At 39.6% G+C, this 25859-nt stretch overlaps 1 protein-coding gene across 4 annotated transcripts; it reads left to right on the forward strand.

Annotated features, from left to right (window-relative positions):
* The first annotated feature begins 1677 nt into the window (after positions 1-1677).
* rnf14 (ring finger protein 14) lies at positions 1678-25623 on the forward strand. 4 transcript variants are annotated; one of them, XR_013817932.1, is made up of 9 exons: positions 1679-1742; positions 6630-6790; positions 6875-7005; positions 10419-10928; positions 14516-14744; positions 14922-15094; positions 20658-20788; positions 22695-23896; positions 24581-25623. XR_013817932.1 is itself a non-coding variant. In XM_079835272.1 (8 exons), the coding sequence occupies exons 2-8, from the start codon at positions 6640-6642 to the stop codon at positions 22753-22755; spliced, it is 1386 nt and encodes a 461-aa protein (XP_079691398.1). In that variant the 5' UTR covers positions 1678-1742; positions 6630-6639; the 3' UTR covers positions 22756-25623. The 4 variants fall into 4 exon arrangements, 2 of the variants coding, with proteins under 2 accessions (XP_079691398.1, XP_079691399.1); XR_013817933.1 differs by having other exon boundaries at positions 22695-23463; positions 25234-25623; XM_079835272.1 differs by having other exon boundaries at positions 1678-1742; positions 22695-25623.
* The last annotated feature ends 236 nt before the right edge of the window (positions 25624-25859 follow it).

Raw genomic sequence — 25859 nt, forward strand, 5'->3', positions numbered from 1 at the left:
AAAGGAAAGAAAAGCTACTTGCAATGGGTGTAATTAACACAACAATGCGAAATCTGGTCCAGGTCCAAGACAGGAGAAAGTAGGCTATAGCTACAGTATTAAATTATCTTAAGTTTATCTAAAAGAATTTAGGTTCCGATATCCTTATTTATTATTATTATTATTATTATTATTATTATTATTATTATTATTATTATTATTATTATTATTATTATTATTATTATTATTATTATTATTAATACACAACACACCTTAATATTAAACATATATGCGTGACTCGGGAGACAGACAGACTCCCGGACCTTCCGGGAGAGGTGGGATGGAAGAAGCGAATCTTTTCGAATCTCCGAGTCAATTGATTCGCAAAATGATTCGTTGTTTCGAAACGCTCGAAACACGTTGGTGACCCCTGCTGGTCAATACAGTGTAACGACAGCAAAAACAAACCAATTGAAAATGTTTTTTTTTTTTTTTTTTATCTATAAATTAAATCTACAAATCCTCATACTATTAAATAAGTGTCTGTTATTGTATTACTTGGACACAGTCACCTCTGAGATCGCTCTAAATTATAATGTTGACATTGACATTTTCTGTAAAGCTCCTTTGAAACGAAATATATTGTGAAAATCGCTATATAAATAAAATTGAATTGAATTGAATTGATTTGATTTGTGGGGCTTGTTTTGAGTTTTGTGGAATATGTGGCTCGTCAGGCTAATAAGAGACCACACATTGTTATTATACAAATATGTCATTACAAACGTCTACAACTTTATAAAACTGATCCGAGATCAGGTAAAAACCATATTGAGGTTCATGGTTTCACAAGCGATCATCGCCCTCTAGCGGCGAACCGTTGGACTCTCGAAACCTGTTTGACGCAACGAAGCCTGAAATCACGTGACTGTTTGATTCGCGCTCCGAGTCACTGATTCAAAACAAAAGATTCAAAGGTGTCGAAGCTTCACGAAGCAGTGTTTTGAAAACGCCCATCACTACATAACACAGGAAGGATTATGTGATGTTTGTTTAATAGAGGAGATAGCAGAGCATGTTTTGATAGTATGTAATGCATATGAAAGAAAGAAAGAAACTTAAGTAACAATTGCAGTGTTAATAATATCAAGAATTCACAATATATTAAGTGATGTTCCAAATGCGGGGAAACAAATACATGATATCATGATATTCTTTAGGATTAAATTGGTGGATTAAAAAATAGGCTATAGGAATATAGAGTTAAAGGGATAGTACACCCAAAAATTAAAATTAGCCCATGATTTACTCACCCTCAAGCCATCCTAGGTCTCTCATGTACCCATGACATTACAGTTTATAAAGTGTTAAATATGGATATTTTTCTCACACAAACACTTGGCTTCGCTTCAAAAGACCTTTTCCTGGAGCTTTTATGATGGATAGCTACACTTTTTATGGACTTTAAAACAGAAACAGCCATTCACTGCCAGTATACAGCTTGGATTAGCCAGGACTTTTTTTTATATAACTCTGATTGTGTTCCTCTGAAAGAAGAAAGTCATATACACGTAGGATGGCTTGAGGGTGAGAAAATCTTGGGCTAATTTTCATTTTTGGCTGAGCTATCACTTTAATTCCCTTCCCGCTCCAGCACGGTAGGTGGCGGTCGGCACCGATGACGTTGGTTCTCAACCCGGCCGCCATTAAACCAAAAGAAGAAGTAGCGGCAGTTGCTGAAGTTGCATCAGGCACAGAACAAGGTACGTGTTTTATAAGTTAATATCTTTTCTCAGGTCGCAATTCAGTTAAACAATACATGTAAATAACTCAACTCAATCATCTGGATTGTAGTCGTAGGTTGACAATGCGGTAAAGTGATTAGTTTCGTGTTTGAAGTGCTCCTAAGGGATCGTCTGAAATGTCCACCAACAGTTCAAAACATACACAAGTCACAAGTTTTAAACATACACAGAAATATATTTATATAACAAAACAACATTTAACAATCTAAACGGTTGTTGTAGGCTCACAAATGAGGTGCCAGACTGATATTTGTCCAATACCTCCCTTTATATGAATGCAGTCCTTCATTATTTTAAGGAAAAGATTAATTTGGCTATAACTCACCTAAATGTTGTTTTTCATATTCCAATGGTTGTCCTTTTAGTTGGACTTGCTGTGGGTGCCAATATCTCCTGGATGCAATTATTTTACAGAAATATTATCAATAATTCACCTACATCTTGATTTTACAATTGAAATACTGTCTGGACTGACTGACTCATTGAATGTTTCCATTCCCCATTTGTCTCCTATGTTTTAAAACATCATGGTCTGTGTAAATCTGGGGTCTCAAACTCAAATTGGCTGGGGGCCATTGCTGTGATTGACATCTCATAGGAGGACCATTGTAACATTCAAGCACAAGAAGAAAGTGCAATGTTTCCATATATATATACACTGACCTAAAGGATTATTAGGAACACCATACTAATACTGTGTTTGACCCGCTTTCGCCTTTAGAACTGCCTTAATTCTACGTGGCATTGATTCAACAAGGTGCTGAAAGCATTCTTTAGAAATGTTGGCCAATATTGACAGGATGGCATCTTGCAGTTGATGGAGATTTGTGGGATGCACATCCAGGGCACGAAGCTCCCGTTCCACCACATCCCAAAGATGCTCTATTGGGTTGAGATCTGGTGACTGTGGGGGCCATTTTAGTCCAGTGAACTCATTGTCATGTTCAAGAAACCAATTTGAAATGATTCGAGCTTTGTGACGGTGCATTATCCTGCTGGAAGTAGCCATCAGAGGATGGGGACATGGTGCTCATAAAGGGATGGACATGGTCAGAAACAATGCTCAGGTAGGCTGTGGCATTTAAACAATGCCCAATTGGCACTAAGGGGCCTAAAGTGTGCCAAGAAAACATCCCCCACACCATTACACCACCACCACCAGCCTGCACAGTGGTAACAAGACATGATGGATCCATGTTCTCATTCTGTTTACGCCAAATTCTGACAGAATTCCTAACGGAAATCGAGACTCATCAGACCAGGCAACATTTTTCCAGTCTTCAACTGTCCAATTTTGGTGAGCTTGTGCAAATTGTAGCCTCTTTTTCCTATTTGTAGTGGAGATGAGTGGTACCCGGTGGGGTCTTCTGCTGTTGTAGCCCATCCGCCTCAAGGTTGTGCGTGTTGTGGCTTCACAAATGCTCTGCTGCATACCTCGGTTGTAACGAGTGGTTATTTCAGTCAAAGTTGCTCTTCTATCAGCTTGAATCAGTCGGCCCATTCTCCTCTGACCTCTAGCATCAACAAGGCATTTTCGTCCACAGGACTGCCGCATACTGGATGTTTTTCCCTTTTCACACCATTCTTTGTAAACCCTAGAAATGGTTGTGCGTGAAAATCCCAGTAACTGAGCAGATTGTGAAATACTCAGACCGGCCCGTCTGGCACCAACAACCATGGCACACTCAAAATTGCTTAAATCACCTTTCTTTCCCATTCTGACATTCAGTTTGGAGTTCAGGAGATTGTCTTGACCAGAACCACACCCCTAAATGCATTGAAGCAACTGCCATGTGATTGGTTGATTAGATAATTGCATTAATGAGAAATTGAACAGGTGTTCCTAATAATCCTTTAGGTGAGTGCATATTAGAACCGTTTCCTTCAAGTGTTTTAAAATCACAAAGAAATGCACTTTTTCATTAGAAAAAAAAAATTCCACCTTTAATAGTAGAAAATATTTACAGTACAAACCTTTTCAGGAACTTACTCAAAAACCCTACGAAGGCAAAAAATGGGGAAAAAGCAAAATAATCATTCATTAATCGTAATCGAGGTAAAATGTTCAATTAATCAAGGTTTTTATTTTTGGTCAAATCGTTACTGCCCTAGTATGATGTCATCAATAAGTGAAAGCAAAGCAAAGTGTGTTACTATGGTAATCCAGGGGCCTGTACCATGATGGTAGTTTAACAAACTCAGAGTTACAAGATTAGTTTTGAGTTGACAAAACCAAACCAATCTTTGTTCCAATCAAGGCTTTGTTGGTCCCATGATGCCGATCATCAGCTTTCTCTGTCAACTCAGGCTTTGATCCTGAGTTTAGCTGTGACATCAGCAGTGAACAGCCAATCACACGCTGTGGATCAACTGAGATTCACTTCTTTCTTCTGCAGAATATTACATGATTGAAAAATATTAAGAATTTAAACAAATTTACACAGCAAGGAGAAAAGAGCTGTCTATGAAAGTGGACAACTTTAAGAAAAATCTTATACGTCAAAGTTCTGAAATTAGTTTAGTTGATATATAGAGAGAACTGAACATTTAAGCTCACATGTAGTCATTTGTATAGCTTTATTTATTGACTTTAAAGCTTATTTGTATGACCTTTTTATAGGCTATTTATATTAATTTTAACTAAGTGATAAATTAACTAATAAATAAATTATACACGTGTAATTGATTAAGTGTGTTATAATTACATAAATTATATCTAAATCATTCAAAATTATTATTACTATTATTATTATAAATAAGCATTGTTAAAAGCCAGACGCTTTAGTCTTTAAAAACCATTTGCTATGTAGTGACCTTTAATTTGGAGTAGAAACAGGGGGAGTGACTTAATTGCTCACAGCTGATTGGTCCAGTTTGAGATGATCCAGAACATAACCTGTCCTGGAGCAGGTTAGCTGTGGAGCGTAAGTTACTCTGGAGATGAACACCGCTAAAAGCCAAACCACTTTAATGGTTCCTAAAACCCAGGATTGGCACAAACTAAGCTTAAACATATCTGGCTAGCCAGCTAAACCGGCTTCATGGTATAGGCCCCAGGTCGAATGTTCAGTGAAAAAGTCATCCCTTCCATCCCAAAAACACAAACACAGTTCTCACGAACAACTCGATAGCACGAGCACAACAGTCCAACTAACCAACATATTACAATTATGAAACTGAAAGACTAGAAGGGATACAGGTACAGCCACTGGGCATGCGCACATCAATATTGCGTCATTTTATTACTGTATTTGCATTATTGTAAGGTAGGGATGGCTCGATACCACAATTTTAGCTTCGGTACGGTACCACAATCTAATACCGAAGTACCGATATTGAATCGATACCATACAGGGTCTGAATTTTGGCGCGGGTATTGCGCATAATTTTACTCACTCTCGCAGGTTTGAGGTTTGAAATTAATGCAAATGTTTATTATTAAATGAATCAACAAAGATTATCAAATCAGTCGTTTGGAAACTTTCTTGTGCAAAATAATTTCAGCAATACTCCCTTCTCTAGCTCTCAAAATGAGCAAATTGCTTCTAGCTTCAAAAGACATCACACATGCACTATAAAAGCAATCTGCGCGCTCCGATTCAAAACTTATGCTTTCGTTTCGGGACAGCTGACGGAAATCACTGCCCATGTCTTTTTAAATCTTGCCAATTTGAACATGCGAGCGATTTTATAGCATTCCGTCATACATGGGATGGGAGCTAAGAGAGAGTTTTCTTTGTGCTCATACCAACAACAAACAGACAAGTCTAAAGAGCGTCGCGCATTCCAAATTAAGTTGTTTTTCCTTAGTCAAATACACACAAACTTTTGTCAAATGTCCATCTTTAGTGAGCAGTCACATAAACACAGTTGGTTACGTCTTACGTGAATATAGTGCAATAGTATGCGTGTAAATATTATGAAATCTAAATGTCATTGGTTGAAACGAACGCTGGAGAATTCATTATATTTAAACAATACGATCTTATGTATGTGCGTTGATCAGTGTTAAAAGAAAATAAATGTATAAATTAGATTGTTTGATTTATGCACTCACCTGTCAATCTCTTAATGTCTTGTACAAGTCAGGATGGGCAAGTGGCAGATGCTTGGCAAGGTTTGATGGTTCTTCAGCAGTTTTATAAGCAAAGTAATTCCAAATTTCACGTCTAATCCTCTCTTTATTAACTCCTTTTGTGCATGTTGAGTGAGATTCAACTGCTGTATTAATTTTGTTCCTCTATGGCGCCACATGACATTTGCCCGTTTCGCATCAGTTTGGGTAGCGCACTGCCACCTAGTGGTGAACTTCGGAACAGCAGTATATACCGAAATGAGCAAAATCTTGATATCGTACCGTTTGAAATAAAATACATACCGGTATTTTCCCAGTACCGGTATACCGCGCATCCCTATTGTAAGGGCAGGTTTAGAGGTAGGCGTTAATAAAACACAATCTGGTAAGAGGCACATTTTTTATTGTTATTTTACTGTGAGATTTCGCCTCACTTCCGACCATTGCTGTACCCCTTCTAGCCACAACTCTTCTTCTCTGTCTTTAGTGTATTTCTGTGGCAGAATTACAGCGCCACACACTGGTCTAGCATGGATACTACATCGTTTTGAGTCGGTTTCATTGCTCTCGTGTGTACGCAGATATTTCGCATAAAAGATGGGATAGGGAAAGCTCTGGCTTCGTGTGGACTTGAAATGGATGTAAAGGAGACATGATGCAAAATGTGCAGTGTTGGGGGACCTCCAGGAACTGAGTTTGACTCCCCTGATTTAGAGTATTTCCATTTCTCAAGATCCTTTACAGAATATATAAATGTTACTTGATTTCAGGAATGTTCAAATGTCAGACGACCAGGAAGCGAAAAAAGATGAACTGCTTGCTCTAACAAGCATATATGATGAAGAGGAATTTCACCAGGCCGAATCAGGAAAGGAGGGTGAGATTAATCTGTGCCTAGAGCTTCCTCCTAACTTCAAACTGCTAGTCAAGGGTGAGACTTCATTTTTTTGCGGATATTTAAACCTTGTTCTAACAGTCATATATATATATATTTATATATATATTTTTTTTACAGGACAGAAATCCACAGAGTATAACATATCATTTCTACCTCCATTGGTTCTGAGTTTTGAGCTCCCTGCAGATTACCCGTCAGAATCATCTCCTGTTTTTACTATAAGCTCCAAATGGCTCACAAGAGTCCAGGTGAGTCCTATTCAGGAATGTCCTGAAATGCGTGTCATTTTTGTTGTATTTATTATTCATTCATTCAAGATCATAGTCTTTAATGTCACAACTTTCTGTGATATACTCACCTTTTCTCTGCTGACATGCGTACGGTCACACCGGTTTTTTTACAATCCAATCAACAACTGATTGATAGACGTCCCAGCCTGCGCTTTTATTCTTGTGTGATGAGCCGTTTCACTCACTCTTTGCTTTACACGTCCATTTCATGCCAACTTTGTGTTCTTTTAGTCATGACTTTCTGTTTGACAGGCCATGTAGAATGATTCATCCAAAGTGTGAGGTATTTGAGTAATAGTACTATTCTACTATCCTTATGTGGCGTTCACACCGGACGCGATTCGCGCGAAGGTGGACGCGTGTACATTTTGAGTTTACTCGCGCGTGACATTCACTGCACAACAGATGGGAATTCGCGTCATGGGCGGGGCTTCCGCCAGCAGCTCCGTTGAGAAATGGCTGACTTGGGCTTTGTTTACATGTCTTTTTTTTTGTTAATATCTACTGTTAATGTGTGACAAAACGTAGTTTTAAGACTTTTTCAGTCGATAATGTAGTTGTTTAAAGCTCAAATCTGTGGTTTATTTACATAAACAGTGCCTATTTGAACATTTTATCTGCCGTTGTCGGAGCTGTGAGCTCCAGCGGACAGCGGCGCTCAGGGCACGTGAAAGCCGGCGAGGGCAACCTTTCCTCGGCCAGTCCTTCTGCCGTCTGCCGCTGGCTCTGATGTCTCTGTGGTGTGTCTCGAGCTATAATTCGTCTTGTAACGGCCGATCTTTGGTCTCATGGATCTATAATTTGTTCCCTGGCAAATCGTTTAGGCTGAGGGCAAAGATAAGTTTCATTACTTTATATTTTTAGGCTATAACTGTACGTTGCAGTTGTAACGTTAGCCTACTAGCACTGACTTTGAATGTTTGACTGCATTGTTTGCTTTATTTCATGTATAGCTTGTTATACAATACTTATACTTTTGTATTATTGATCATACATAAACTTGCATTTAACAAAAAGAGATTGGGTTGCGTTTCATGTCATTTAATGTTATCACAGTGATAATCATATTGTCTGAACCAGATATTAATATACAGATTTTCTCCTCATTGTTGTCACTACTAGAGCAAGCTCCTGATTGGTTAACGCGGCGCGAAATATCCGCCAAAGTTCAGATTTTTCAACTTGAGCGTTTCGCGCGAATCGCGCGTTCAAAACGCTCAATTCGCGTCCTTCGCGCCGCCTCAATCGCGCGAATCGCGCCGCAGAATGCCATTTCGCGTCTCTGCATTGACTTAACATGTAAATCACTCGCGCGAATCGCGTCCGGTGTGAACGCACCATTACACTTTTTAGGTAATTTGTACTTTACTTGAGTTAAAGGGGTCATGAACTGCATTATTTTATGTTTCCTGGAGTGCACTTATAATGTTAATATGATTTTTACATCAAAAAGGGTCATCATTTAGAAATAAAATGCATGTTTCCTACTCTGATTTGAACGCTCTGTTTTAAGGGGCGTGTCTGCTGTGAGACTTCAGTGTAAACGCCCACGGCTGTGATTGGCTGCTGTGAGACTTCAGTGTAAACGCCCACTGCTGTGATTGGCTGCTGTGAGACTTCAGTGTAAACGCCCACTGCTGTGATTGGCTGCTGTGAGACTTCAGTGTAAACGCCCACTGCTGTGATTGGCTGCTGTTAGACTTCAGTGTAAACGCCCACTGCTGTGATTGGCTGCTGTTAGACTTCAGTGTAAACGCCCACTGCTGTGATTGGCTGCTGTGAGACTTCAGTGTAAACGCCCACTGCTGTGATTGGCTAACATATTTGCATATGGAATAGCTAGTATTACATGTGGAACTCTTGAAAAATTTTAGCACCCTTTAACTATTACAGCTCTCAAGGTTAACTAATCATGAAAAGTGTTGATTATAGCATTATATTTAGATATATGGCATTATATATTCAGATCATGGCATGAAAGGTTGCAGTGATGTTCATTGTAGCCGATCACACACGTGTTGAGTGCATGAAAGCAGTGATCTTGTCATTGCAACTCGATTTCTGCACACTAATGAATGCCTGCATCTTCACTAACAGTGCAAACACAATGTAAATAAGAGATTTGTTGATTATTATGGGAGTTTTCGCTTGAGTCCAGAACTCAGTCACTGATATACTCACTGTTTGATTTACAGCTCCAGCGTTTGTAAAGGGAATTGTTTTTTGATCGCTTTCTATATATCATTTAATCACAGTTTGAATAACAGATTATTTTCATCCTACTTAGAGAAACAATGTGAAGTTGAGCGTTTAGTCACTGGTTTAATTTACTGACACAGACAAAGAACATCTGACTGTACATGATTCATATCAGAAATCACTGGTCTCAGATCAGGCATTAGAATGAACACGGCTACATGTTGTGGCATTACTGTCCATATCGTAAAAGTCTGTTTGTATAGCCTGCACCAAATTGCGACTGATTTATAAAAGAATCCACAGTGAAATGTAACGAATACAAATAAATAATACTCAACTGAGAAATTCACATTGTTGAAAATAAATAACCACATTCCTTGCATTAGGATCCTTTGGAAGTTAATGTTATTTTTAGTCCAGTGATCCAGTATCGCTCTTCTCTCCTCATCATCTCACTAACACGCCAGTGGGCGGGGCCAAAGTTGCAGTGATGAAGTAGGCGTTCATTTTCTTCTGCAGAGGCGGTCTTTCACCTAGGCACATCCCATAACGAATCGTCCGCTGGGCTTGGTTACTTACAATAAAAGCTGTTTTTGGAAGTTTTAACAAGGAAGTTTTCAGTTCTGAAACTTACAAGGTGTCAAAAGCTCAAGGACAACTTGATTTCTCAGTTCATGACCCCTTTAAAATAAGGTTTACTCCATTCCAATTTCATGACTTAAATCTCTTCCCAATGATTTAAAAAGTACATGACTAAAAAGCATTCAGTTATACTCGCGTAAATCGAACTTTCCTTTTATTTAAACTGCCAGTGACATTTATTTTAGTGTAAAAGGCAGCATTTTTTTTTTTCGAAGAATATTTGACCAAATAAATACGTCATAATTTTTGTCATTGAAAACCTGCATGGATTTCTGCAGTGGATCACAAAACAAAGTGATTGGGGACCAGGGGGTTTCAAGTTGGGCATCCCAATCAACTTTGACATTGGTGAATGGTGTTAGTTTGGGGATATCAATTTGTTTGACCAGTGGAAGTCTGGGAAATATTTGGGTCATTATGTTTGGTGACACTAGGGGTGCAAACATCACATCGTTTTCTGCTGCTGACGTGATTGATATGTGGCTTTCTATAATAATCTTATGGATAACATTTCCCTCTCACTCCATCAGATCACTGCACTTTGCCGGAGACTGGATGAGCTTTGGGAGGAGAACCAAGGCAATGTGGTTCTTTTTACCTGGATCCAGTTCCTAAAGGAAGAGACTCTGGAATTCCTGGGAATCCAGTCTCCACTTGAAATCCAAAGCATCTGCAGTCAGCAGCAGCAGCAATGTGAATCTGGTCTGAAAGAAGCAGTAGACATTTCTGGAGAAAAAAGTAAACCACAAGATTTAGACGCAAGAGCTGTTCAAGAAGTGGACCCTCGCACAGATATACTGACTCAGCTGCTGGACTTTGACGAAGCTCAGAAGCAGAAGGTGTTCGATGGGAAGGTGTTCTGTTGCGGCATCTGCTACTCTGAGAAGCTGGGATCCGACTCTTTGCTCTTCAAAGAGTGTCAGCATGTTTACTGCAAGGCCTGCATTAAGGAATACTTTGAGATCCAAATAAGAGATGGCAAAGTTCAGTGCCTTAACTGCCCTGAGCCAAAGTGCATGTCCATGGCCACTCCTACCCAGGTATGTTTTGTCTTTCTTTGTATGATTGTGTGAGCTGTCAATGGGTAATAATGTGGGGCTCGACTGATGGAATTTACACGCAAGTTTATTTGTACATGTACAAGTCTTGCCTGTTTAAACATAAATGCAATTTTAAGCACAAGAAGACACAGATTGAACTCAGTGGCCACTTGTGGCCAAAACACTTCCACCAAATTGTATTACACTATACAGTACTATAATAGTTTCTTGGCCTTTTGAGAAAAACAAAAGACTTTCTCTACCTTCCTTTGGCAGTCGTCTCTCCTTTACATACTCTCATATAAAGTACTGTAAGTATAATGTATGTGTAAGTAGTATTAAAACACTGTAGATGATTCTTTTAGCTTTTTTCCAGTGTTAGGATGCATTTTCTAAAGCACATAATCGCCTGTCCTCAATTTATTTGTGTCATCAGTTTTGCTACTTAATGTTTACTCATTGATAAATGTGTGCTGTTTAAAGGGTTAGTTCACCCAAAAATGAAAATTAGCCCATGATTAACTCACCCTCAAGCCATCCTAGATGTATATGACAGTCTTCTTTCAGACGAATACAATCAGAGTTATTTAAAAAATATCCTGGCTCTTCCAAAGCTTTATAATGGCAGTGAATGGTACCATTTGTAAGCCCATAAAAGCACATCTATCCATCATATAACTGCTCCAGGGGATTAATAAAAGCCTTCTGAAGCGAAGCCATGCGCTTGTGTAAGAAAAATATCCATATTTATAACTTATGAACTACAATCACTGGCTTCTGGTAATGTCTGTATTAGAGCTGGTCCGGATATAATTTTTTGAGCTCCGAAGCTTCGGTAGTGATCAACACCGAATATTCGGAGGGAGGGGGCTGAATAGCCGTCTCTCTAATAAAGTCATGAATCTGGAGAAGCGGCGCGCCTCACGCGGGCAGGGCTTATATGCTCCAAGAACGGACACTGCACTAGTGATACAAAACACACAGGTCTGTTACGTCCCAGTAACAAGTTCCAATATTTCGCAGTAGATTAATTTAGATTGATAATAACGGGTAATAGGCTTGCTGGAATAGTCGTGTTACCGATGTTACGGTGTTCAGGCATAACACCGGTTACATCACTTGCCCACCGCATGTGATGTAACCAAATATTATTATTTCAGTTCAGTTAGAGAACAGACACAACAAATAAAACGTGTCTGCCGAAGTCACAGCACAGACCAGCAGAAGGATTCAGATTTCAATCATCCCGAGAGAGAGGAGCTCAATGCGAACTGTAAAAGCACCTATTTAAGGGAGTTTGTCATTGTACTGTTTTGTTGTTGTGTTTCTCATTATGAATAATAGGCTAATGAACCCACCATTCAAGTAACCCGCCCCCGAATTGGCGCTAATTCGGAAACGGCACTAAAATGTATTCATTTATTCACGGCCGCACACCGCGCATGCAGTGCAATGTGACGGTGAGGGAAATTTTTCTTACCTTCACATCCCTAATGGGTAAAAAAGTTAATACATTTTGATTCTATTATTCTAGTTTCCACAATGTCAAACAAACGCAGCTTAACCCAAAATGCAAGCTCAGGCATGCACTTCTTCCATATAAGCTCAGACAGAGAATACTCCGTTGCATGGAATGCTAAGAAGCAGCAAATATGTTTAATAAGTATAACGAGGTTGGGTTTCTATTCAACTGTCCATCCTATTAAAAACGGCTAGGTTGTAAGATAATTGTAAAAATAGAGTATTGTATTTTGCCATATTTTATAGTGTTAACCTATGCAGGCTCGCGCGAATGAGAACCATTTCAAGGGTGCGTGAAAAAAAAGAAAGGAAAAAAAAACGAATATTCGATTCCCAAAATTGAAAATCAAATTCCAACCCGATGAACGAATATTCTAATATTCTGGTCCAGCCCTAGTCTGTATGAGTCTAGTTCCAGCGGAAGAGTGACTTCTTACACGATCCGACCCGACGCAGGGCTCCAGAGTGCGACTAAATGTTCGCATTTTGCGACTAAAATTTGAGAGTGTGCGACTGAATTTTACATCCAGTCGCACATGTGCGACCAGTAAATTTGCCTGCTGTCGGTACTGGAGAAATTAAGAAAATACACTTACTAATTATAATTGATAGACGTTATGTCTGGCAAATTCTATCTTTGCCAGCCGTTTCTATATGAGATAATATTAAACCATTTGTCCGTGATGCATTTTTGCCATTCGCAGAGAGAGAGAGTTTCGATTTTGGCTTCCAAGAATTATAAAAAGATGGTATGAGGTAAAACTATTCCTATAGCCGTGTTCGTCGAGCTCATCCTTCCCTTCAGAGCCTTGCGCTGTCATTTCTCCTTAAACCTAAACTAAACGTCAGATTCAGTGATTGTTGTAAACTGCAGTCTCTACTGTTGCTAAACTGCGGGATGTGTGTGATAATAAAGAGCTATTAAATGCACAATAATCCGCGCAAGAGACGCTGCGTGTGTGTGTGTGTGTGCTGCAAAATGGACCGACTTGCAGTTAATATTTTAGGCTTCGTGTGCGCGTCTAAACCATCAAATAAAAAACAAATAGCCGGTGTCAAATTGACCGGATTGGAGAGTAGTTATTTTAAAAGTTTATATCTTAAATGGGCGTAAATAGTTTGGAGAAACAGGAGAATATGATATTATTAGTTCTACATTCGGTCGGTCTTAAAGGGGCAGCGTCTAATAAACCTGCTGACGATTGAGCCATTAATGCGAATCGAACAAAAGGCAAATAGAAAATATTCACATCTCTACCTATTAGTAATACAGTGGAAATTAGTAGATTTGGTTAGCATGTTGATTTATGGTGTGCGCCCCTAAAATTTTCAGTTGGGGGCCACTGTGCTCCTAGTGAAACAAGTTAGTCTGGAGCCCTGCGACGTATGATGAGTTGATGAACGCTGAAGCGCAGAGTATAGAGCAAAACAAAACACCGTTCCTAAACACAAATTAGAAGTCTAATAAGAGAATTTTTAAAGAGAAATGTGGGAGGAGCTTGAGTTTTTTGCCCAGCCCTAATTGTTTGAACCGAGAGATTCGTCTACTCTTACCTGAGCTTACGCTACTCATACATCCTATGCCAGAACTCGTAAATGCGTTAAGGCGTTACCGAAAGCAACTGATTACAGTTTATAAAGGTATAATTATGCAAATCTTTCTTTCACAAATGCATGGCTTGGCTTCAGAAGGCCTTTATTAACCCCTGGAGCCGTGTGGAGCACTTTTATGATGGATGGATGGATGGGGTTTTAAAAAAATGGTAGCATTCACTCGCATTATAAAGCTTGGAAAAGCTAGGATATTTGTTGTTGTTGTAAAACTCAGACTGTGTTTGGCTGAAAGAAGAAAGTCATGGCTTGAGGGTGAGTAAATCATGGGATAACTAACCCTTTAAGTTCACACTGTGACATTTGATTGATATTATGTGTTTGTGATCTGTGAATGAGAGCATGGTTAAACCTCTGTAAAATGATGACCTTTTTGTGTATAAAATTGGATGTTTTTAGAAATGTAGTTTTGAGAACTGATTGAATTGTTTGGGACATTGCTCATATTATAATAGGTGAAACTTCTTGTGGGCGAAGATGAATTTGCCCGCTACGATCGTCTTCTGCTGCAGTCAAGTCTTGACCTAATGGCGGATGTTGTGTACTGCCCCCGCATGAGCTGCTGTATGGCTGTAATGGTAGAGCCTGACTCCACCATGGGCATCTGTCCCTCTTGCCGATATGCCTTTTGTACCCTCTGTAAGAGAAGCTATCATGGCCTTTCCAACTGCATAGCAACTGCTGGTAAGATGAAGGATATTTATACCTTTTGAGTTGTCACTGCCAGCTAATTTGTTGTCTGTTTCTGATATTAGTTTATTGGATGCTCAGTGAACCGCTTTCTTGCTACAAAATGTGAAGTACACACATTTTGTTCGTTGTTCCCCTCCACGGTTCAAAAGGTGTGCTTTTCTTTACCAGATGAGCTTCGCAGTTTGAGGGATGAGTATATTTCTGCAAGCGAAGAGGGAAAGAAGTTCCTTGAAAAGCGTTTTGGAAGACGGGTGATTCAGAAGGCAGTGGAGGAGTCTTTTAGCACAGACTGGCTGAAGAATAACTCTAAACAGTGCCCTTGCTGTGGCTCTCATATAGAGGTCAGTACTAAGCATGTATTCTACATATTCTCAAAATGTAGTGTCTGAATGAAATGAAAATGCCATGATGGTTAGACTGATCCCAGTCAGATGTGTTTCTCTTTGGGACAATCACATAATATGCATTCTTGTGTTCAAAAACAACTGGATTGTGCACAGTAAAATGGAAAAGAACCAAAAAGTGCTCATGCCATTGGAGCCAATAGCCTTGTGGGCAGTGCTAGCGCGGTTGCACTTCCGACGACCAGAGTTCGAGACCTGGTCCTTTCCCGATCCTGTCCCCCTCTCACTCATCACTTTGCTTGTTAGTCCTCCACACTATGCTCCCTCAATAAAGGAAATATTGCTCAAAACAATTCATTATGCAATGGCCAAAAATGCCCGTGCATGTGTAGCCTATAACCGTAAAGGTAGGAACACACCTAACTGACGCCAAAGAACAAGCGCTGATGAAAGCTCACATTGGGATTTTTGGGTGAACTAACCTTTTAAGGACTGTGTAATGCCGTTTTCTGTACAGTATCTATAAATGCTTCAATCATGCAATGCATCGGAATAACATGTTTCTTTGTTTTAGGGATGAAACGGGATGGAAATTTCACCACGATTATAGTGACCCAAATTATCACGGTTATCAATATTACCACGGTTTTCTTCAAATGAGATGAAAGTGTTCAAAAAGAACAGATGCACACACTTAAAACATTTCAACAAGTTTTATATTTGAAAATCAACAAACAACAAATAAATCAAGCAGCTCTATGCACTTTTTTAAGCTAGATTCTATTCTGTGGGATTTTCTTCCTTATAATGGCCGTCGTCAATAACGAGGCATAACGCATAAATAATAATAATTTGGTGTAAATATAATCTCTAATATTATCTCTGTAAATATATTCTCAAGCAATATTCTCATCAGTGTTCTATCAGCTATGACGCATTTAAATCTAGCATATTTTGTGTACGAGCCCAAACAGTATCAGAGTGAAATAATGATATATTTTCATATGATTTGACAGTTTATTTTATTAAATATCAAAAATCCAAAAGGTGTGCATCATACCTGACACCTAGATGAACACTTTACAGCTGGTTTTATGACTGTAAGTCATTCTCTTTAAATGCTATTGAAGTTATAAACGTGTATACCAACCTTGTATGTAACTGTAGAGACGGTCCCTAAATTCCCGGATCTCGAACGTAAAGCCGACTTTATGCCAGTCATATCAGATGCGCTGTGGTTCTGCTGTGTTTGTTTGAAACTATTTTCGCTGCTGAAATAGAACAAAAACAGTCAAACACTGTATGATGAGTGAATCTCCTGCGTACATCACACGTTTTGAGTGTAGATTTCAGTGAGTGAGAGCGCGCTCTGAACAAAACTCCAGCTAATCTACACGCCTCTGATAATTAGAAACACGTGTGATTGGTTATAATGTGCAACGCGATTATAACAGATGGTTTTTGAGAAGACTATAATAAGTTCAACCGCCAAAGTGGCTCGTGTGAGTGGTAGTAATACCAGACGTAGTTTTGGTATTGAGGTCAAAGTCCACTTGCCTTGTGTTCGCAGATTTGACACGTTTCCCCCGATTACAGCGACTTTCTTCTGGCATGTTCTGCAGACAGGGTGACCATCTTCGATTAAGTATCCCTCAGCTCAGGACTTGTAAAAAGCCAAAATATGACCACACCTCAGATTTGGTGCTTTTAGACGGCTGCACAATGAGTGCTGTCGCATGCCTTCTGCCATTTCTTCTCATTCAAAAACAGCGCTGCGCACCAGACTGACTGGACAGGATTTAACACGAGTTTTTAAAATCGGGATAATCACGCGCGGTTTTAATGATAATTCATTTTTAAACGATATTACTAACCGTCAGTACATTTTATCGTGGTTTATCATGAAACCGGTAATCGTTCCATCCCTACGCCAAATCCCCTCATGGAAGAAGACAATGAGCGCTTATCAGGATCAACTAAACGCTGGGTTTTCAGAAGTATGTAAAGACTCTTTGAAATACGTCCAAGAGTTTTACACACCGGTCTGTTATTGTAGGCACATTGACGTTACATTTTCATGCCCCTAAACATGACGAGGAACTAAACGAACTGCGAGTGGTTGCTTTACATGTCAGTCAGATGGACTCTGGGCCAGTGTTAATTTTGACAGCAAATTTTGATTTAGTTTTAGTCATAGTCTTTTGACTAAAATGCCATTTAGTTTTAGTCATATTTTAGTCAACTGAATTGTTTTTAGTTTTAGTCTAGTTTTAGTCGACTAAATCTACAGTAGATTTAGTCTCCTAAAATCTAATGAGTTTAGTTAAATTGTAATAAATTAAGCATTTAAGCCTTACATAACTGACTGTCACTTGAACTGACATTTTGACATCATTTTGTTTTTGACATTAAAAATACACGAAACAGAGCTCATTTCACTTTTTTGTTTGTTTTTTACAGCTATATAGTTTTTAGAACTTTGTATTTCTGTTTTAGTTAGTAGGCCATATTCAGGTTTGTTTATTTATTTATTTTTATTTAATTTCAAGTAATGAAGATTTTTTTTTTATGGTTTTAGTTAACTATTATAACCCAGATACTAGTGGTGTCAACAATAATCGATTCAGCGATGCATCGCAATGCGGGGCATGCACGATTCAGCATCGATGCGGCAAAGTGCCATAATCGATTATGTCACCGTTTATTTTCTGGACTTGAGTTGGACAATAAAGTTGTGAAGTTTCAATTACTTCCAAGGTCATAACAACAACAATCAAGATGGCTGAGGCGGAGGGAGATGACTGCAACAGACGGGTAATTAAAAACGCACCCAAAGCTTGGAAAGCGGACATCTGGGCACATTTCGGATTCTGACGCCGGCTTCACACCGCACGCGGAGCGGTGGGTATGGAGAGCCGGAGCCCGCGCCCCCATTGTGGATTCACACGGGCAGCTTTTGTCTCGCGCAGATATTGCAAATACAGACAAATATTGTACATTATGTAACATTTTCCGGTCTTCTCCTCCGAGCCCCGTCTGTGTCGTGCTTTGATTTATGATGGGCAGCATATGCTGCAAATGCGACCGCGTTCCCCTTTGTCTCAATCAAACATGCATATAACTTGTTGTATATAAGTAGTTCACATGATAAATGTAAGTTAACATTAAAGTGAATATATGCTTTAATCATTTAAACAGGCTTTTGAAGTTTGGGCAAAAACTGCTGGCAGTGTTGTGTTTTTAATTTTTTTAACAGCTCTGGATGTCATATGGTGATTGTGAAACACACGGGGCACTTCACTACATGATTTCATGGTGAAATTTGTTATATTCCATGTTAATCTGGTCAGTTTTGATCAAGAACAATCCACTGTGGCTTTAAATCAGCGTGAACAGCGTGGCAAAAATAGACTCGGCGCCGAAACGATCGCGGCACTGCTGCTTCTGCTCCTGCGATGCGTTGCTGCCGCGCCGCCTCTGCGTGCGATGTGAATGCTCTAATCTGTTAACATGGGCGCCGAAAAAAATATGCGCTGCTTACGCCCTGCTAACGCGCCTGCCACAATCAAGCACGAGAATTGACGAGTCCCTAGTGTCAACGTTACTGTGTGTGTTGCACTGAATATTTTTATTGCTGGGTGCCTGGGTGGTGGTTGTTGTTACAATAGTGTGACTGTAATTACGGATTAATATTTGCACAGGAGTTCATGAAGTGCCCTGTCTTAGAGCTTTTTACTGTGTGTAAAAAAAAAACACTCATGTTCACTGCTGGAAAAAGTTAACTTAGTTGGTTATTATTGCTCTATATAATTTCAAATGGTTCTAAAGCAGAGAGACGAAAAACATTTCTCATTCAAAGCACTGAAAGCAGTGATTTATGTTTTCTTTTTCAGGTTTGAAAATGCCATATCCAATACCCTCTACCATTCTATTTTATTTTATTTAATGACATTTATGTCAAAGATACAGGAGAGTGATAATACACACATAGCAGCCAATACAATCTGTTGTTCAATATCTGACTGCTTGTATTGCCTCATGACTGATTAAAAATTTGCCTTGTTGTGTGCAGTAGAATTTTGATGCATCGCAATGCATCGTAGAATCGAATTGAATCGAATCGTTACCTGGTGAATCGTAATCGAATCGAATTGTGAGGGCAGTGCCAATGCACACCCCTACCAGATACTTTATTGAATATGTGTCAAATACTGGTCTTTCCTCCTGAATATGAATTAAATGGGAATGAAATTAAATACAGTTTATTGTGTAACCAAAAACAAATATATAATGCGTGACTTGTAATTATAAACAAGCTCGAAATACACCGGGACTCTTATTTTGAAATGTCTACGCCTCTGTTGCAGTTGCAGGAGCTCATTCAAGTTCAGATGAGGAGATCAAATATGCATTGATACAACCGTCTTAAACATATGACTATATAAACATCGTAAAGTAAACATTGTCATTATTCATCAGCATTCGTTCATAAACAATTGCCTGGCATAAATGTGCGCTCTTCATTGATTGTGAGCCGCGCTGGATTGGGGATGCGTGAGCCTGTAGAAGCGCAACAGTGCCGTGTTTTCCCGCGGTTAGATCAGCACGTTCATATCAAATGTGCGCATCTGTTACACAGGACATCAGTTCTGACTGGATCTCTGCCCTAATCTCCTCCCTAACATTTTCGTCTCGTTTTTTATTTGTTGACGAAAATGACCGTTGATTTTCGTCATAGTTTTTGTCATCAAACTAGTTTTTATTTAGTTATCGTCTCGTTTTCGTCAGTGAAAAAAGGTTGTTGACGAAAATTATGACGAAAATTATTCGTCAACGAAATTAACACTGCTCTGGGCGGTCCAGACCTTCTGCCGTCAGTCTAAAGGTCTGCCTACGCGAGACTAGGTCAATGTTAACAATGCGATTCATTTTTGAACAAAGAGAAAATCCAAAATGTGTTCATTTCTGTGAGGAACACTCCAGTGAACATCTGAGCCAGTTTCGGTGAGAATCAGAAAAGATCTGCAAAAGTTGTAAGAATGTGATTACATATTTCTTTACTTGGACAAAGTTTTCCAAAGTTATAAGCAAAAGACAAGTGATTTTTTTTTTTTACTGGCACTGTAGAGTTGGTCCTAGAGACTAAAGTTGGTCAGGGGTCTATTCATGGCCACCCCAATAAGTTTGCTAAGTTTCATTATTTTCTTATGTACAGTACGGCTTATAGGGCTGCTATGACTCCCATTCAGGAAGAGAAAATTATAGCTGCAAGCAACAATTCGGGGCAAAACTCGGAAGGCAGAGCAAGCACATCTAACCTGGAATCGGACAGTAGTGTCACAAGTTAAAATGTTTTAGTTAAAAACATTTCAATGAAAATCTGCCCCAGATATCTCTAAAAGTAATTGAACTTTGGAGAAAAAGCATGGGAACCATCTGCAAACTGAGATCTGACGTGTTGTGCAAAGGTGTGCAATTTTGCTAGATTCTCAGTAAGAATAAAAGACTCTGAATGACCGATTGATTGAAAGAGCTCTTCTCATTTTCCCCATTTCTTTAGAAGGTGCATGGCTGTAACAAGATGACCTGTTCCTCCTGTCAGAAGTATTTCTGCTGGATCTGTCTGGGAGCTCTCAGCAGAGTGAACCCCTATAGCCACTTCAACAACCCCGACTCGCCATGCTATAACCAGTGAGTTTCTTCATATTCCGTCTTCGATGGGTTTCAGAGCTAGTGCCATTACATCCACAGTCTACCCAATAATGCTTAGTAACCCAACAAGGACATGCAGATGTCCGAAACAGTTTATCGGGTAACTTTAGTCATGAAGGATTCTTGATATCAGCACACATCATTTTTTTGCCTTATCCGTTTTAATGCAAAAACCTCAGAGAAGCCTCATAAATAAGAACAGGTGGTATCGCAGCAAGCATACACCGATCAGGCATAACATTATGAAGTGAATAACACTGATGTTAGTGGGTGGGATATATTAGACAGCAAGTGAACATTTTGTCCTCAAAGTTGATGTGTTAGAAACAGGAAAAATGGGCAAGCGTAAGAATTTGAGCAAGTTTGACAAGGGCCAAATTGTGATGTCTAGACGACTGGGTCAGAGAATCTCCAAAACTGCAGCTCTTGTGGGGTGTTCCTGGTCTGCAGTGGTCAGTCTCTATCAAAAGTGCTCCAAGGAAGGAACAGTGGTGAACCGGCAACAGGGTCATGGGCGGCCGAGGCTCATTGATGCATGTTGGGAGCAAAAGTGGTCCAATCAAACACGAGCTACTGGAGCTCAAAGTGCTCAAGAAGTTAATGCTGGTTCTGATAGAAAGGTGACACAGAGCATCTCAGTTTGTTGTGAATGGGACTGCATAGCCGCAGACCAGTCAGGGTGCCCATGCTGACCCCTGTCCACTGCCGAAAGCACCAACAGTGGACATGAGCATCAGAACTGGACCACAAAGCAATGGAAGAAGGTGGCCTGGTCTGATGAATCATGTTTTCTTTTACATCACACGGATGGCCGGGTGTGTGTGTGTCACTTACCTGGGGAACACATGGCACCAGGTGCACTATGGGAAGAAGGCGTGGCGGCGGAGGCAGTGATGCTTTGGGCAATGTTCTGCTGGGAAACCTTGGGTCCTCCATCCATATGGATGTTACTTTGACACGTTCCACCTACCTAAGCATTGTTGCAGCCCATGTACACCAGGGGTGTCCAAACTCGGTCCAGGAGGGCCACTGTCCTGCAGAGTTTAGCTCCAACTTGCCTCAACACACCTGGCTAGAAGTTTCTAGTATCCCTAATAAGACCTTGATTAGCTGGTTCAGGCGTGTTTAAATGGGGTTGGAGCTAAACTTTGCAGGACAGTGGCCCTCTAGGAGCAGGATTGGACACCCCTGATGTACACCCTTTCACGGAAACGGTATTCTCTGGTGGCTGTGGCTCTTTCAGCAGATAATGCACCGCCACAAAGCACAAATGGTTCAGGAATGGTTTGAGGAGCACAACAACGAGTTTGAGGTGTTGACTTGGCCTCCAAATTCTCCAGATCTCAATCCAATCGAGCATCTGTGGGATGTGCTGGAGAAACAAGTCCGATCCATGGAGGCCCACTGTCTTGATCAGCTCCTAGTTTATCCATGATAATCAGTATAGTCACGGTGATAAGATTTAACTATTTATCTATAATCCAATTTTAGATTAATAATTTAGACTATGTAAGAGGAAAAAAAGTAAAGACAAACAAAACAGTGTTTCTGAAACCGACAACCACAAGCTAGCAATGTTTGTGTTAATCAACTGAGAGTTCAGGGTTTGTGTAATGATTTTAGTTCAGCTCTTTCTAAAATGTATTTTTCTGTATGTCAACCAGATATTTTATACTATACATAAATGAAGTCAAGGAGAGGTGTACTTATTCCTCTCTTACTATAAAGGAAAATGTACTGTGAACCCACTATCACATACTCGTGGAGTTTCCTTCCTTGCCAATACAGTTCCCGCTATTTAAAGTCATATATAATTCATGTCATTAACAGTGTGCTAAAATGGCTGGTGAATTTGCCGTGTTGATTTATTTATGTTCTGTTCTAGATTGTTTCAGGGAGTGGCAATGGAAGATGAAGAAGGCTTTGGAAGTGATGAAGATGACTGATCCACCATAAATGAAAAGCTTCAAGTATAAAACTTCATCCAGGGCACTTTCCCCCCCATGCACTTCTGGACTAGTCTAGAACTAATTGGATAGGGTATTACATATCGATTTACCTTTTATAGAAATATATATATTTTTCCCCAATTTTGCATTTGACTCACACCACGTTCAAATTCCAGTTCATATTTGTTGTGCAAACACACATCCCTTAAAATAGTTCAAATGAAATTCGTGAACAAAACTTCTTTGCTAGGATGAGTTGCAGCATGGCTGTATTTATCAGTGAAAAGCACAGAATATATATATGATATCTTTAGTTCATGAAAACGGTTCCTTTGTTATAATGTTTGCTTTTAATGAGATTGTTTATTTGGGCATCGTCACAGTTTTGTTGTTAATAATGTACATTTCATGATGGAATTTTGGACATGTTGAATGTTTCAGAAATGTTGGACTTGAGAGTTAATGAGTTGACATTATCAAGATTTCAGATTAATATACAGTAAAGCGTTTATCAGATTGTCTCAGCTCCTTGTTTAGGCCGTTTACCATCCAGATCACTGAGCTCTGCCCCGCTCTAATCCTGTCCTCAGCAAGGCAGTAGTAAAACACTGTTCATGTAGCATCTGTGTCAATAAAATGCTCAACTATAGTGTGTGTTTGTGTAGTCTGTTATTATCATGACTACACAGACAATTACATATGAAGGCTAATGCTGCCTTCACGTGCTATCGGAATTATCCTAAATACGAGTTTCCTAGGTAAAAATTGCACGTGAACACCCTCTGATGTCGTTTACCACTGGGAAGTTTGGAAATGATTTTGATACCCCAATTCCCGAGATGGGCATGCCATAGACTTTAAACATGGGGAGATCTGCTGTGGCAGGTGTGGTTTTATTAGATTTCCCCCATAACAGCTAGGTTGTCTTGTCATTAATGTAACGCACTCGTACATGTACGAGTAATCATTTGAAGAGTATTGTATGTTTGATACACAGCAAAAAACAGCCTGCATTTGGCAGAAAAGCGGACTATCTGGAATGTTTATATGGTTGTCAGTGCATGGGACACTACATATGTTGGTTTTAAAGGGGTGGTTCCGTGGTTTTTTTTAGGCTTGGTTGTGTTTATGGGGCGCAGTAAAACATGTCTTAAAGGGTTAGTTCACCCAAAAATGAAAATTCTGCCCTCCGTTCATCTTCGGAACACAAATGAAGATATTTTAGTTGAAATCCGATCGCTCAGAAAGGCCTCCATTGGCACAATGCACTTTACACTCTCAAGACCCTTAAAAGCTACTAAAGACGTCGTTACAAAGTCCATCTCACTACAGTGGTTCTACAATAACTTTATAAAGCGACGAGAATAGTTTGTGTGCAAAAAAAACTAAATAACGACTTATATAGTGATGACCGATTTCAAAACAAGGCATCATGAAGCTTTGAAGCGTTCTGAATCAGTGAGTCGATTCATGATTCGGATCGCGTGTCAAACTGCTGAAATCACGTGACTTTGGCGATTCAAACCTCTGAATCGACTCACTGATTCATAACGCTTCAAAGCTTCATGATGCCTTATTTTGAAATCGGTCATCACTATATAAGTCGTTATTTAGGGTTTTTTTTGCGCACAAAAACTATTCTCGTCACTTCATAAAGTTATTGTAGAACCGCTGTAGTGAGATGGACTTTGTAACGACGTCTTTAGTACCTTTTAAGGGTCTTGAGAGTGAACCGTGCCATTGAGCCAATGGAGGCCTTTCAGAGCCATCAGATTTACACTAAAATATCTTCATTTGTGTTCTGAAGATGAACGGAGGGCAGAATTTTCATTTTTGGGTGAACTAACCCTTTAATACTTATTTTTTTTAAAAACGCCATATGTTTCTATATTTTACCTTTATTCCACACCGCTGTCTCCACTGTCCTTTGAACGGCTCGTTTGCTTCCTGCTTCTGTGAAGCCCATCCCTCCGAAAAACGCAATGGTCTTAGATTGGTTAGATGGCCAAATGTAGTTTGTAGTTCTGCAACAGCTCTCTCTCTTTCGTAATGACTGCGGTGTGGCCTCGCCCACTTTGTTGCGTGTTCGCGGGGGCAGCGTTTATGTTAATAGCAGGTGTTTATGATGTCACCAACCCAGGAAGAAGCTTGTTGTAGTCCAAACCGGCCGTTTTTGTAGCCAATAAACTGCCATAACTTTAAAAGACAATATCTCAGTTTGCTTTGAACTTTCAGCGCTGTAACTTTGCAGATACTTTTTATGCTCAAGCAGCAACATTACACACTAACTAAAGTTAAAAAAGTTAAATCGCATGCAACCACCCCTTTAATAAGATTTTCCCAATAAATGATCAATAATAAACCTGGTATGCACCATGATTCCTGTTCATTCCGACGACAAAGCACTTGAATGCAAAAAGCTCGTAATCACAACTTCTAAAGTGGGAATTAGGAAATTTCCCATAGCATGTGAAGGCAGCATAATAATTCTGGAAAAAAGTCAGCTGACACTATATAGTACACCCAGACAGTAACAGTGTCGGCCCACATCTGGAATGCGTTGAATCCATATGTGCCAGATGTGGGCCGGATCGGGGCCGATATTGTTTGGGCAGTTAAATTTGTTTACAGGGCCGTTCATAAAAATGTTGGTGCTGTAGACAATTCCCCCTTAAACACTCTAGCAACATTTAAGCACTGATGTAACATAGGAAACAAGGAGGCGAGTCACGGTTTTTAGGTGTGGGGATGATAAACATACGAAGGTCAAATGTCATGATGCAATAAGGGTACGAGGTACACCTCCTTTAAAATTGTCTGCAAATGTATACAAGCTGACAATAAACACTAAAAAAGCTTGACCATAGATCTGTCTCTGTGGTCATTTCTGTCTCTTCTGTCTGAAAGGGCTGATCATTTAATAAAAGTCTCCAAGTACTTAAAACTAGTGTTACTTTTGACATTTCTGTTTATCAAATCAGATGTTGAATCTTTATGTTCATACAAATACACGTGAACACATTTGCTGAAAATAAACCCGGTTGAAAGCGAGAGAATCTAGTTTATAAACAGAACTTTACAAATCTGAAATGCGATTGATT

The sequence above is a fragment of the Gobio gobio genome, assembly GCF_949357685.1.
Source record: "Gobio gobio genome assembly, chromosome: 14".
Lineage (NCBI taxonomy): Eukaryota > Metazoa > Chordata > Actinopteri > Cypriniformes > Gobionidae > Gobio > Gobio gobio.

Excerpts from the sequence above, each read along its gene's own strand:
- rnf14 (XM_079835272.1), top strand. The coding sequence starts at position 6,640 with ATGTCAGACGACCAGGAAGCGAAAAAAGATGAACTGCTTGCTCTAACA. Across the intron at positions 10,929-14,515 it reads CCATGGCCACTCCTACCCAG|GTGAAACTTCTTGTGGGCGA; the intron begins GTATGTTTTGTC and ends ATATTATAATAG. Across the intron at positions 14,745-14,921 it reads CAACTGCATAGCAACTGCTG|ATGAGCTTCGCAGTTTGAGG; the intron begins GTAAGATGAAGG and ends TTTCTTTACCAG.